General features: G+C 40.2%; 1 protein-coding gene across 1 annotated transcript in view; it reads right to left on the bottom strand.

Annotated features, from left to right (window-relative positions):
* adss1 (adenylosuccinate synthase 1) overlaps positions 1 to 13,371 on the bottom strand; it is a 39,184-nt gene extending 25,813 nt beyond the window's left edge. The window contains exons 1-3 of the mRNA XM_072568627.1: positions 13,149 to 13,371; positions 2,336 to 2,438; positions 227 to 289 (exon numbers count right to left, since the gene is read on the bottom strand). Coding sequence (XP_072424728.1) covers positions 227 to 289; positions 2,336 to 2,438; positions 13,149 to 13,322 — 340 coding nt within the window. The 5' untranslated portion in view covers positions 13,323 to 13,371. The remainder of the gene's footprint in view (positions 1 to 226; positions 290 to 2,335; positions 2,439 to 13,148) is intronic.
* Positions 13,372 to 13,578: the final 207 nt, after the last annotated feature.

Genomic DNA, 13,578 nt, shown 5'->3' with positions numbered 1-13,578 from the left:
GGACCACCCACTTAAGACAGGAGATAAGATTTGAAAGGTTGAGTGTCCTATTCATGCTTTATATGTTTCAATGTATGGTGGTATGGGCTGAGGAAAAAAAAATCTATAGATTAACATAATTCTTTCATACATTTTATTATTCAATTCAAAATGATTCAAGAAGCTCTAATTTCAACGTAATATTTCACATAACTGTTACAAAATATGCAAAGCTGAACAAGTGTACCTTTTCTTTCATTCTTTTCAGCTTCTTCAAACAAGCCAGGTAAATGTATTACAACACCATTCCCTAAAGTAGAAAAATACTATGTATTAGGATATGGTAATTAGGAATAGCTTTCAAATCTTTCAAAAAGAATCAGAAATACACTCCAAGTTCAGATCAGTATGAATGCCCTAAAACATCCATTCATTCAAAGGTGACATGCCTTACTGCGTAATAAACTCCTAACCGTGACTTATTTTCAATCAATTCATTATGATACACCTTAGGAGTAGTTGAGACTTGACCTCTGACCTTCTGATTCAGAGGCAGGGTCACTATCACTGCATCACAAGAGCCCTTTAAAGGTAAGACAGTGTTTCAAATTCCATTTAAATATGCATATAAGTTAACTCCGTGAATTCAGTTAGTCATGTTTCATCAACTTGTTCAGGCATATAATGGCATACACCTGGAGTAGATGGAACTGTGTCCAACCTTTAAATTGAAGGTCAGGACATTACCACTGCACCACAAAAGTTCTTTCCAAGCATTCTAGTAAAATTTATAGGCTTTAGGTCTCAAGATTTTTGAAGTTTAAAAGTTTCTCTCACTCTCCCTGCAATATTCCACAGTTTTATGGCTTCCTTCCTGTTTCATTGCTGCAAACAAGTGAACAATTCAGCTCACTGATCTGCTGTAATACCATGTGACATTAATATCCTTACAGGGTCCCAATGGCTTTGAAAACTGGCACTCAGATTTTACTGCAACCAGTCATCTTCATTATTGTCATTCAAGCACTTGAGTCAAGTTATTTCTCGTGAGATATCTCTCAATGGACAAGTGATTTTTAATCATTATACTCAATGCTAAGTTCACGCAGTGGGTGTGTGCTTACCTTTGGGATCATAAGTTCTGGTCCAAAGTCCCACCTGCCCTGAAGATGAGTCAGAGAACATCAAACACCCGAACAGGTTGAATAAAAACCTCAGCTTGGATACACAAATGATTTTAGTTGGTTCATTCCTCCAATCCTAGTGATCTCTTATCACTAGTATTTCATGATCTATGCTTAAGTATGTGGACAATATAATGTTTATTCTGGATTAGTGGTGCTGAAAGAGCACAGCAGTTCAGGCAGCATCCGAGGAGCAGCAAAATCGACGTTTCGGGCAAAAGCCCTTCATCAGGAATAAAGGCAGAGAGCCTGAAGGGTGGAGAGATAAGCTCGAGGAGGGTGGGGGTGGGGAGAAAGTAGCATGGAGTACAATAGGTGAGTGGGGGAGGGGATGAAGGTGATAGGTCAGGGAGGAGGGTGGAGTGGATAGGTGGAAAAGAAGATAGGCAGGTAGAACAAGTCATGGGGACAATGCTGAGCTGGAAGTTTGGAACTAGGGTGAGGTGGGGGAAAAGGGGAAATGAGGGAACTGTTGAAGTCCACATTGATGCCCTGGGGTTGAAGTGTTCTGAGGCGGAAGATGAGGCGTTCTTCCTCCAGGCGTCTGGTGGTGAGGGAGCGGCGGTGAAGGAGGCCCAGGACCTCCATGTCCTTGGCAGAGTGGGAGGGGGAGTTGAAATGTTGGGCCACAGGACAGTGTGGTTGATTGGTGCGGGAGTCCCGGAGATGTTCCCTAAAGCGCTCTGCTAGGAGGCGTCCAGTCTCCCCAATGTAGAGGAGACCGCATCGGGAGCAACGGATACAATAAATGATATTGGTGGATGTGCAGGTAAAACTGTGATGGATGTGGAAGGCTTCTTTAGGGCCTTGGATGGCGGTGAGGGAGGTGGTGTGGGCACAGGTTTTGCAATTCCTGCGATGGCAGGGGAAGGTGCTGTTTATGCCAATTCCATTATTAAATGGACATTATGAATGAGCCTGACCATGTTTTCTCTAAGTGTTTTACATATTTTTGCCAGAAACTACTGAATAATCAAGCTGATTTTTCTACCCTAGCCTACGGATGCTGTGGTGAATTACAGCATCCAGTCACCAGAGCTGAAAGTATTTAACAGCATGGAAAATGGAAAAAGAAAAAAAGCATTATATGTTCTCAACATGAATGATAACTGTGTCACTACCAATTATTTATTTCTCAAAACTTTGCAGTTTGTTCAAGTTCATTGACTTACCAATAAAGGAAATAGCTTTAGGGTTAATAATGCCACTTGGGAAAAGGTGAAAGTCATATTCCTTTCCATCTGCAACGACTGTATGGCCAGCATTGTTTCCACCCTAAAAGATATTTGGAATTGCGAATTAGTGTCCGTGGCAAAATACTTAAGAATAAATTGTGGTACTCAGAAAATATGAATACATTTGTAATCTTAAGAAACAGTACATGTATGGATAATGTGAATTAAAAAAAAAGAATTATTTTATTCAGAAAACTGTCTTTTTTAAAGCAGTTCCACAGTGAGGAAGATGTTGCAGTAAAGTTTGTTTCCACAGCTCTTTGCAAGATGACTTCTCAATCTCAAATGCTACACCAAGTAGATATTCAGCAGGGACCAGCTACTTCCCAAGTGCAGGTAAGATGGAAAATCGAGAGATATGATGAGACAGTGAAGAAAATACATGAATACAGAACCTTGAACATATAGACATAGGGATCAACAGTAAGAATCTAGAGCCCTTAGCTATATGATCTTTCCCTGTAATATACTCCTGGAATTCAGGAATTATTCTGGTATTTGTACACTACACTCCCACTAAAGCCAATGCATCCTACTGAAGGTATGGTACCCAGAATGGCCGAAAACTCATCATATTATCTTGACAGGTAAGTGTTGTGGAGAATGGTAAGTCTTTAATACCCCATCCATGCTACTTTGATCTTATAAACCTCAAATCTTATAAAGGCCAACCCTCAGCCTCCAATGCTTCAGGGAAACAGCTCCAGCCTATTCAGCCTCTTCCTATAGCTCAAACCCTCCAACCTAGCTACATCCTTGTAAATCTTTTCTGAACCCTTTCAAGTTTCACCAACATCTTTTCAATAGGAGGGAAACTAGAATTGCACACAATATTCCAAAAGTGGCCTAACCAATGTCCTGTACAGCCGCAACATGACCTCAACTCCTATACTCAATGCCCTGACCAATGAAGGAAAGCATACCAAATGCCTTCTTCACTGCAGTTTTACCAGGATGTTGCCTGGATTGGAATGTATTAACTATATGGAGAGGTTGGACAAATTGGATTGTTTTCACTTGACCTCAGAGGCAGATAAGCAACCTAATAGACGAAGGAAAGTTATGAGAGACATAGATAGAGTGGATAGTTGGAATCATTTTTCCAGGATGAAATGTCAAATACTATGGAGCATAGGTTTAAAGTCAGAGGGGTAAAGTTTAAAAGGAGATGTGCAAGGCAAGTTTTTTTTAAAACACAGAGGGTGCCCAGAATGTACTGCAGGGGACGTGGTAGAAGCAGCTATGATAACGATGTTTTAAGAGGCATTTAGACAAATATGAACAAACAGGGAATACAGGGATACAGATCATGTGCAGGCAGATGGGATTAGATTAGAATAGCATTATGGTTGGCACAGACATGGTGGGCAGTGTGATATTACTTACAGAATTAGTTTGCTCTGCTGACCTGCAGGAAATTGGATGCCTCGAGGCAAGGGTGGAATGTCTCTGTTCTACAGATAGAATGTAAGTGAATTTACATTGTCATCCCTTGCCATTCAGAGCCATTTGCATCATCATCACCTATGAAGTCAGCTGGAAGACTGCAATGGAAATTCTGACCACACCCTGCAGTTCTAAAAAAATACAATTCACACCAGATCTGGCCATTAAGGGATGATTTGCATTACATTGTTTCTGGAGACGACGTGGTCACTGCATTGTGTCTTGAGTGGTATATAACTAAAAGGGAGTGACTGGGGGTTGTCTTGTGGGCATTACTAACTGTGATGTAAAGATTTTCTATAAAGGAAGGACTGTTTCCTTTGTTCAGACAGCTTCCTTGAACATGCTTCGCAAGCATGGCGAAGAGTGTTCAGAGTTTCTCCAAAGCGTGTATTTATTGTGCTTAATAAACTTTGGTTGTTCACAGAAGTTGGTGTGTTGCAGTTGCATCAAGTGTGTAAGGATCTCAGGAAAGAAAAAGAACTTAACAGGCCGAAGGGTCTGCCCTGTGCTGTACTATTCTATGTTCTATGTGTGAAGGTAAAAGAGATGGGGTAGTGGAATTGCTAATCAGGGATAGTATCACAGCTGCAGAAAGGGATGTCGCTGAGGGAGTTTGTCTACATAGTCAGTATGGGTAGAAGTCAAACTGTAAAGGTGCAGTCACTTTGTGGGGGTCGGGGTCTGTAGAAAATGCCCAACAAAGTTGTAACAGAAACATGGAGAAGCATATTGGAGGCAGATTTTGGAAAGGTGCAAAAGTAACAGGATGTTGTCATGGGTGACTTTAACTTCCTAGTTCAAATAGCTTGGATGGAGCAGTTTTGTCAGGTATGTCCAGAAGGATTCCTCATTCAATATGTAGATAGGCCAACTAATGGGGAGGCCATTTTAGATTTGGTGCTTGCTAGTGAATCGTGCCAGGTGTCTGGTCTCTCAGTGGGAGAGTATTTCGATGATAGCGATCACAACTCCCTGACCTTTACTATATTCATGGAAAAGAGCAGACAATATTGGAAAGTAGTTAATTGGGGGAGGAGGAATTACAATGCTATTAGGCAAGAACTGGGGCACCTAAATTGGGAACAGACATTCTCAGGAAAATACACAAAGGCTGAGGAACATCTCATCAAGATGAAGAAGGAAACTTACTTAAGGTTGAGGAAGCAAAGATCAGACAGGGCTCGAGGGTTACAAGGTAGCCAGGAAGAAACTGAAGAATGGACTTAGGAGAGCTAGAAGGGGGCAAGGAAAAGCTTTAATGGGTAGGATAAAGGAAAACCCCAAGACATTCTACACTTATGTGAGGAACAAGAGGATGGCCAAAGTGAGGGTAGCGCCAATCAGGGATAGTGGAGGGAACCTCTGCCTGGAGTTGGAATAGTTGGGGAGGTCCTTAATGAATACTTTCCTACCGAGAGGGTCCTTGATGTTTCCGAAGACAGCATGATACAGGTTGATGTTAAGAAGGAGGATGAGCTGAAAGTTTTGAAAATCACGAGCATAAATAAATTCCCTTGGACAGATAGGATATACCCTAGGTTATTATAGGAAATGAGGGAAGAGATTGCTACACCTTTGGCAATGATCTTTTCCACTGTCCACTGGAGTAGTGCCAAATGATTGGAGGGTGGCAAATGTTATTCCCTTGTTCAAGAAAGGGAATAGGTATAATCCTGGGAATTACAGACCAGTCAGTCTCTTGTCTGTGGTGGATAAAGTATTGGAGAGGATTTTGAGAGACAAGATTTAGGATTACTTGGAAAACCATAGTTGATTAGAGATAGTTAACATGGCTTTAAGAGGCAGGTCATGCCTCACAAACTTTATTGAATTCTTTGAGGATATGACAAAACACATGGATGATGGTAGTGCAGTGGATGTGGTGTTCTTGGATTTTAGCAAGGCATTTGATGAGGTTACCTGTGGTAGGCTAATTCAGAAAGTATGGAGGCATGGGATACAGGGAAATCTGGCTGTCTAGATACAGAAATGGATGGCCCAACGAAGACAGAGGGTGGTGGTGGATGGAAAGTATTCAAGCCTGGAACTTAGTGACCAGTGGTGTTCCCCAGGGATATGTTCTGGGACCTTTGCTCTTTGTGATTTTTATAAATGACTTGGATGAGGAAGTGCAAGGGTGGGTTAGTAAATGTGCAGATGACACAAAGATTGGTGGAGTGGTAGATAGTGGGAAGGGCTGTTGTAAGTTGCAATGGGACATTGACAGGATGCAGAACTGGGCTGATAAGCAGCAGATGAAACTCAACATGGAAAAGTGTGAAGTGATTCACTTTGAAAGGTTGAATTTGAATGCAGATTACAGGGTTAAAGGCAGGATTCCTGGCAGTATGGAGGAACAGAGGAATTTTGGGATCCATGTCCGGAGATCCCTCAAAGTTGCCACCCAAGTTGATTAGGGTTGTCAAGATAGTGTATGGCGTGTTGGCTTTCATTAGCAGGGGGATTGAGTTTAAGAGCCGCAAGGTTATGCTACAGTTCTATACAGCACATTTGGAATATAGTGTTCAGTTCTGGTTACCTCATTATAGGAAGGATGTGGAAGCTAAAGTGGGTGGAGAGGAGTTTTACTAGGATTCTGCCTGGACTGGAAGGCATGTACTATGAAAAAAGGTTGAGGAAGCTAGGACTTTTCTCATTGAGGTGAAGAAGGATGAGAGGTGACTTGATAAAAGAAGATGAGAGGCACAGATACAGTGGATAGCCAGAGACTTTTTCCAATGGTGGAAGTGTCTATCATGAGAGGGCATAATTTTAAGGCGATTGCTGGAAGGTTTAGGGGAGATGTCAGAGGTAGAACTTTTTTTTTCCTTACACAGAGCGGTGGGTGTGTGGAATGTACTGCCAGCAGTAGTACTAGAGTCAGATACATTAGGGACATTTAAGCGACTCTTGGATAGGCACATGGAAGATAGTACAATGAAAGGTTATGTAGGTTAGTTTGATCTTAGAGTATGGTAAATGTCGGCATAACATGGAGGGCTGAAGGACCTATAATGTGCTGTACTGTTCTATGTTCTAAGTTGCTGAAAAATTTCAGCAGGTCTTGCAGCATCTGTTAAGAGACATCAGAGTTAACGTTTTGTGTCCAGTAACCCTTCCTCCCTTCTGAGGATGCTGCCAATCTGCTAAGCTTTTCCAGCAACTTCTGCTTTTGATCTTTCAAAAGTATAGTATTGACTGTCAAGCAGCTTATGATGCCTAGTGATCTTGAAAAGTACCATATAAATGCGAGGTGAAAATAAGCCCTTTCACGTTCTGCTACTACCACTTAATGTTTTCAGTACATCGCAATTAATAGGTGGCTTGACTATTTTTTGGAAGGTAATAAATGTTAGGTTTGTAGATAAAGTCTCTGTTAACAAAGTCTAGGCTCTATGGATAATGGATAATAATGTGTGCTTGAATAACTGATTTCTCTATTCACTATTCTGTGCTTTCTGCTTATCTGTGTCTTATATACTTGACCCATAACAACAGTTCTAGCGGGGTCACTATAGAGCAGGACAAACCAGTCAGCCAGCTAAAGAAGCCAGCATCAGCACGTCAATCTTTAAAATATAGCAACATCAAGTAGTCCCAAAAATATTCAGCGTTACAGTATGCCAAGTGAGATTTGCTGAAATTGATTTACATTTCTGTACATCTTATTAATTTATTTCAAAAATGTAGTCTGGTGTAGAAATATAAACCTAAATGTAAAGCTTTGTTGTTTCACAATCTGATTCTTTTCTAACATTTGTACTCAAAATACAGAATGGGTTCAAACATCTGCAAACAGTACTGCAATTTTTTTTTACAAAACTTCTTAACAGTAAATCATGCATGGGTTTTGGGATGAGTTTTTAAAGCACCTTCAACATGCAACAAAATAATGAAACATTCAAGTGACTGGTGGCACAACATTAGATCTTGTTTGACTGTCAACAACAAACATTTAACTGACCTTCTCATGTTCTTTCTGACGAATCCAGTCTGACCTTTAGCTACTCCACGAGGGAGACTGGACTGGATAGACAGCCGTGATGAACAGAAATATAGTGGTGTTTTCTATACAAAGATCTGAACTTTCACATAAAGACCACAGGGAACTACAGAACTCTCAGCCTTACATTAGTAATAGGAAACATACTAGAATCTAATATGAAGGGTGTGATAACTGGACACTTAGAAAATAATAATAGAAATTACTGGAGAAACTCAGCAGGTCTGGCAGCATCTGTGGAGAGGAAGTAGAGTTAATGTTTCGAGTCCAGTGACCTTCTTTAGATCAGCATTTTCTGTTTTTGTTCCAGATCTTCAGCAACCAAGTTTACTTGTTGTACTTAAAAAAAAAATCAGGTTGGTCAGTCAACCTAGATTGATGAAAGGGAAACCAGATCACATAAACAACTATTGGAGAACAGGGAATTAGTGAGAATATTGTGCATTTGGAATCTTAGATGGGATTCAATAAGATCCTACACAAGTTCGTAAACAAAAATAGAGCACAGAGGATAAAGGGTCCGATACGGGATTGGTTAATAAAAAGAAAAAAAAACAGTAAGAATAAATGGGTCATTCTCAAGGTGGCAGATAGGACTAGCAAGGTTCAGTGCTTGGCCCTGAACTTTTCACAATTGATACCAATGATTTGAATGAGATAACCAAATGTAATATCCAAGTTTGCAGATGACGCAATAGACACAGTCAGGTGCTGGCAGGTGGGACTAGATTGGGTTGGGATATCTGGTCAGCATGGACGAGTTGTACCGAAGGATCTGTTTCCATGTTGTACATCACTATGACTCTATGACCAAATGGGAACATATGCTGTGAGGATGATGCAAAGAGGCTGCAAAGGAATTTGGATAAACTGAGTGAATGTGCAAGATCATGACAGATGGAATATAATGTGGACAAGTGTGAGGTTACCAACTTTGGCAGGGAGAATACGTATACAAGACATTACATAAATGATGAAAGATTTGAAAGAGTTGAAGATGCTTTTGTCCTTCATAAGTCATGGAAAGTTAACATGCAGGTGCAACAAGCAATGATGAAGGCAAATGGTATATTAGCATTTATTGCTTGAGGATTACAATTGTATAGAACTTTGCTGAGACTGCTTTTGGCGAATTACGTGCAGTTTGGTCCCCTTACCTAAGAAAGAAAAAACTGCCTGAGTGCAACAGAGGTTTACCAGACTAATTCATGAAATGGTGGGATTGTCCTATGAGAAAGGATTAATAAGATAGAGTTTATCATCTCTGGAATTTAGAAGAATGAGGGGTGATTTCATCGCAACTTGAAGAATTCTTAAAGGGCTGGATGGGGTGGATGAAGAAAGGATGATTCTGCCAGTAGCTGATCTAGAAAAAAGGAACATAGGCTTAGAATAAGGGGAAGAAATTTAGGAGGAATTTCTACATATAGGTAGGAAACCTTTGGAACAGTCTAACCCTGAGGGCTGTGGAAACACTGTCATTGAGTATTTTCAAGTCTTAGATTGATAAATATTTGGAGACTAATTACTTCAGGGGACATTGGGATAGCACAGGAAAATGGCATTGTTGATGATTAGCCATGTCGTGGAAGGATATTGCAGGCAAGAGGAGCTGAATGATGTATTCCTGCTTCTATCTTATGAACGAACAGATAGTTCAGTTATAATTTGGAAAAGATAAATAAATACTTACATACAGATGCTGGGGGAAGAAATCCAACTTTCAGACGCTGAGGCCAATTGATGCAGAAAATAAAGATCTCTCAGCTGTGGGGCCTAGAACCAGGGCATACAGTCTCAGAATAAAAGGGAAGCCATTTAGGTCTGAAATGAAGGACATTTTTACTCACAGAATGGTGAATCTTTGGAATAGAGAACTCCAAAGAGCGATAGAAGTCCAGTCATTATTAATTTTGAAATCATTGAAACAGGTTTTAGTCCAACAGGTTTATTTGAAATCACAAACTCTTGGAGTGCTGCTCCTTCATCAGATGACATGTGCTTCACCTGACGAAGGAGCAGCGCTCCAAAAGCTTGTGATTTCAAATAAACCTGTTGGACTATAACTTGGTATTATGTGACTTCTGACTTTGTCCACCCCAGTCCAACACCGGCACCTCCACCTCATTATTAACTTCAACAGATAAAAAGATTTCTAGCTACTATTGACATCAAGGGATGTGGGGATAGAATGGTAATGTCATATTGAGGTTGATCTAAAATGGCAGAACAGGCTTGAGGGCCTGAATGGCTTGCTCCTGCTCCTATATTCTTTATTTCATACTCCTAAAGATGCCACAATATATAACATGCAGGATAGGACGACTGTAATAATACAGATGAAAGATGTAAATACAAACTTGTTTTCATGGTCAATCGTGAGTGGCATTGAATTGGTTGCGTTTTATTGCGCAATTTTAACTCCCCTGAGAAAGTAGCAGAGGGAGCCCTCTTCTTGAAAGAAGTTTGATAAACTCAATTGCTGTCAACGCACTTTGAAGATAATCTTCAAGCCAACAACATAATAGAGTCACACATTGCCCAGACCAAGAAAGGATGTATGTTCTTTCGGGAAGAAAATACCTTCAAATAAATCAAGAAGCAGCTGGTCAAGAACAAAACATTAGACAGCATTATTACCAGTCTCTTCAACACAACTTCAAGTGGTTGTATAATAGCTTGTCAACTTGAAAGTCATTGATTTTGGTTGATGAGCAATACTTCTTTCAGAGTAAAGGCGAATCTCTTTCTTAAAAAGTGATTATGTTTATGAATGCAGAATGAAATGATTAATGTAAAGAGGATCATGAAGACTTAACACAAAAATAAGAGCTTTCTGAACAGAACTATTCCTAATGAAAAAAAAGTTGACAAAACACTTCTTAATGTGAATACTGGAGACTTTTAAAATCCACAATAATGACAGCTCGAATGTAAGCATCTCTGTCATGTTAAACCACCCAAGATTCAACATAAATATCAACGTAACAACTATTATGTGAACCACTCATTGAAGTGCATCATTACACATGTTGTTAATGGGTACAGCTACAGTAATGATATTCTTTGCATTGAGTGCCCTATTGTTGTGATTCATATCCACTCCATGGTAAAAATTCCCTATAAATACTACTGCTTTCAACCCAAGAGAATATCTAAAACTGACAAGGCTGTTTAAGATTTTTAAATTAGGAGCCTGTAACACATTGCATCAAGTCCTGATTATTCATCTACCCTAGGTGGATGTTCACCTGCACTGGCTCCCAGTTAAACAAAACCTTGATTTTAACATTTTCATCTTCCTTTTAAAATCACTTCTTGCCACTCCAAACCCGGTCATCTCCTTCATGCCAGTCCTAAGATGTTTGTGTTCATCTAATTCAGGTCTCGAGTAATCTGATTTTATTCACTCCACCACTGATGACACAGAATGTTCAGAGTCCAAGTTCTGGAATTCCCTCCCTAAACCTCTTTTCCTTCCCACCTACCTTTCCTAATTTAAATTCCTTAAAGGTTTACTTCATCAATGAATCTATATTTCTATGGTCTTCTCCTTGCCAATCTTTTCTTTAATCCAGTATCTAATTGTTTTTCTGAACCATAATCTACATTTGTGGAAAGCCTGATTTTCAGGAAAGATAGTTAGCACTTACTTGCCATTGATGACATCAGCAGTTGGCTGCTATGGTGATTCCAGCTGGAAATTGTTTCTTTCAGCAGTGTCTGATCTTGATTTATGCTTACAGAGCTTTCTCATTCAGAACTTCCCATTTCCTTTGTCCGTTAACCATATAGCCCAAGAAATAAGTCAAAATATAACCGCATCCCTAACCACACTAAGGAGTAAAGGCTCTTTACATCTTAGAAACTTGCACTATTCCACATCAAAGTTGCAGCCTGCTAACTTAGAAATATTGTTTAGGAACAAATTACTGCAGCTGCTGGAATTTGTACTGAAAACAGAAATGCTGCTCTGATTAGTAATCTGCACTCAAAATGTTAGCTGCTTTCCATGGATGCTGCCTGGTCTGCTGCGATTTCCAGCACTTTTTGTTTTCACTTGAAGTATTGTTTGCTGTACGTATATTCTGGGATTCTCACATTGTAGCTCTCATGCTGTTCTAAAAACAGAAGAACAGACAATCGGATCCACTGCTAAAATGACCAGATAAACTGATATTGAGAGCACTGTTCACACAAGAACACTTTTAAAAAGTACTTGTTGCTCAACATAATGGAGTGTAATCTTGCAAAGAGTTGGATAGTTAAGGATTCTCAATAGGCAACCTTTTGACAAAATTAATTGTAAAGTATTTCAGTCAAAACATCCCTTTTTAAAGAAACATTTCCTTTATTGAAATACAGGAAAGATGATTTTATAAAATCTTCAAGACAGGTGTGGATTTATTAGCTCCCACACATTGATACCATATCAATATTTGACAAGAAAAAACTTGTACTAGTAACAAGCGATTGCTGGTAACAATAAAGTACAGATGGTGATACCATCAGTTCAGCAGCTAAAGGTTTGTGGTGACAAAAATTCATTCTGATGTAAAGTGTCCTACTGACTGTTCAAATAAACTCAAAAGTAAATGAGGGCTGACTTCAGCAAGTTCTTCAAGTAGCCTACAAAATTTCAACTATGTTTTTTCAGACAGGATACAGTTATTGTAATCACTTGAGCAACAGTTTCATGAGGCAGCTGGATTATGTGTATTGGTCAATTAGTTTGGGGCAAATTACCTCCTTCAACTGCATGTCTTTTGATCAGTCTAAACTTTATATTTTTAATCTCCTAACGAAATACACTTTAGTTATGCCCTCCTAATCAACTGAATTTACACGATTTTATCAACATTACAAACATATGCTGGCCTCCAGCTGATATTTTTGGCGGAAGAGTGCATGTCTCTCAGAACCTACTAAAACTCTTAACTATCAGTTACAATTGCGTCAGGGGACGCTCGACCTTGATAGAATCTGAGGCCACTTTCACACTAAACAAAATACACGTCTATTTTTAGTCAAGTTTTCATTCCCTGCACTGGATGACTGACCTACTCTCAAGACGGAATGGTGTCACAACCAATGAGGTTAAAATCAGAAATGGCTCCTATATCGCAGCTATAAATTGCAAATTAACGTATGAAATAATGAAATGAAATAGAAGCTAGATGCTACATTCCCCCCCCCCCCCCCGTTTGTAACTTAAAAATCAAAGTTTGGGAAATGGAATCTATCACAATGTAATATAGCAGCATGTGCCAGAGTTTCTTTTGCGGGAGCTGCCCTTACCTGGCACCTGCAGACAATGTCAGCATCAGTGGCCAAGAGGTCGACCACCTTACCCTTGCCCTCATCTCCGCATTGCGCACCGAGGGCCACTGTCACTTTATTGCCGCCATTCCGAGGCCGCTTGCAGCCGCTGTAGTTTCTATGGTCGCTGCCCCGCCGGCTGGATTCGCTCATCGCTGCTTCTCACCAACACCCAGCGGAGCGCGCACTGCTCCCGCACGAGCACCGCGGCCGCGCATCCGCCCACACACCTACAGCTGAGCGCGTGACCATAGGACCCTCCTCCTTTCCCGGCTGGGATCTTCCTTGCTTCTGACATTGGGCAGCCCGGGACTGCTTTGAATCATCAGAGAATTCTTCACAATGTTCCCAGAAAAGTCAAATATTTCTGGATGTTGCAGGTGTGAAATAGGAGAGGAAAATATGTTGG

This window comes from Chiloscyllium punctatum, chromosome 4, assembly GCF_047496795.1.
Source record: "Chiloscyllium punctatum isolate Juve2018m chromosome 4, sChiPun1.3, whole genome shotgun sequence".
NCBI classification, from domain to species: domain Eukaryota; kingdom Metazoa; phylum Chordata; class Chondrichthyes; order Orectolobiformes; family Hemiscylliidae; genus Chiloscyllium; species Chiloscyllium punctatum.
The sequence above is the reverse complement of the archived record's forward strand: the minus strand, read 5'-3'. Positions and strand labels throughout refer to the sequence as shown.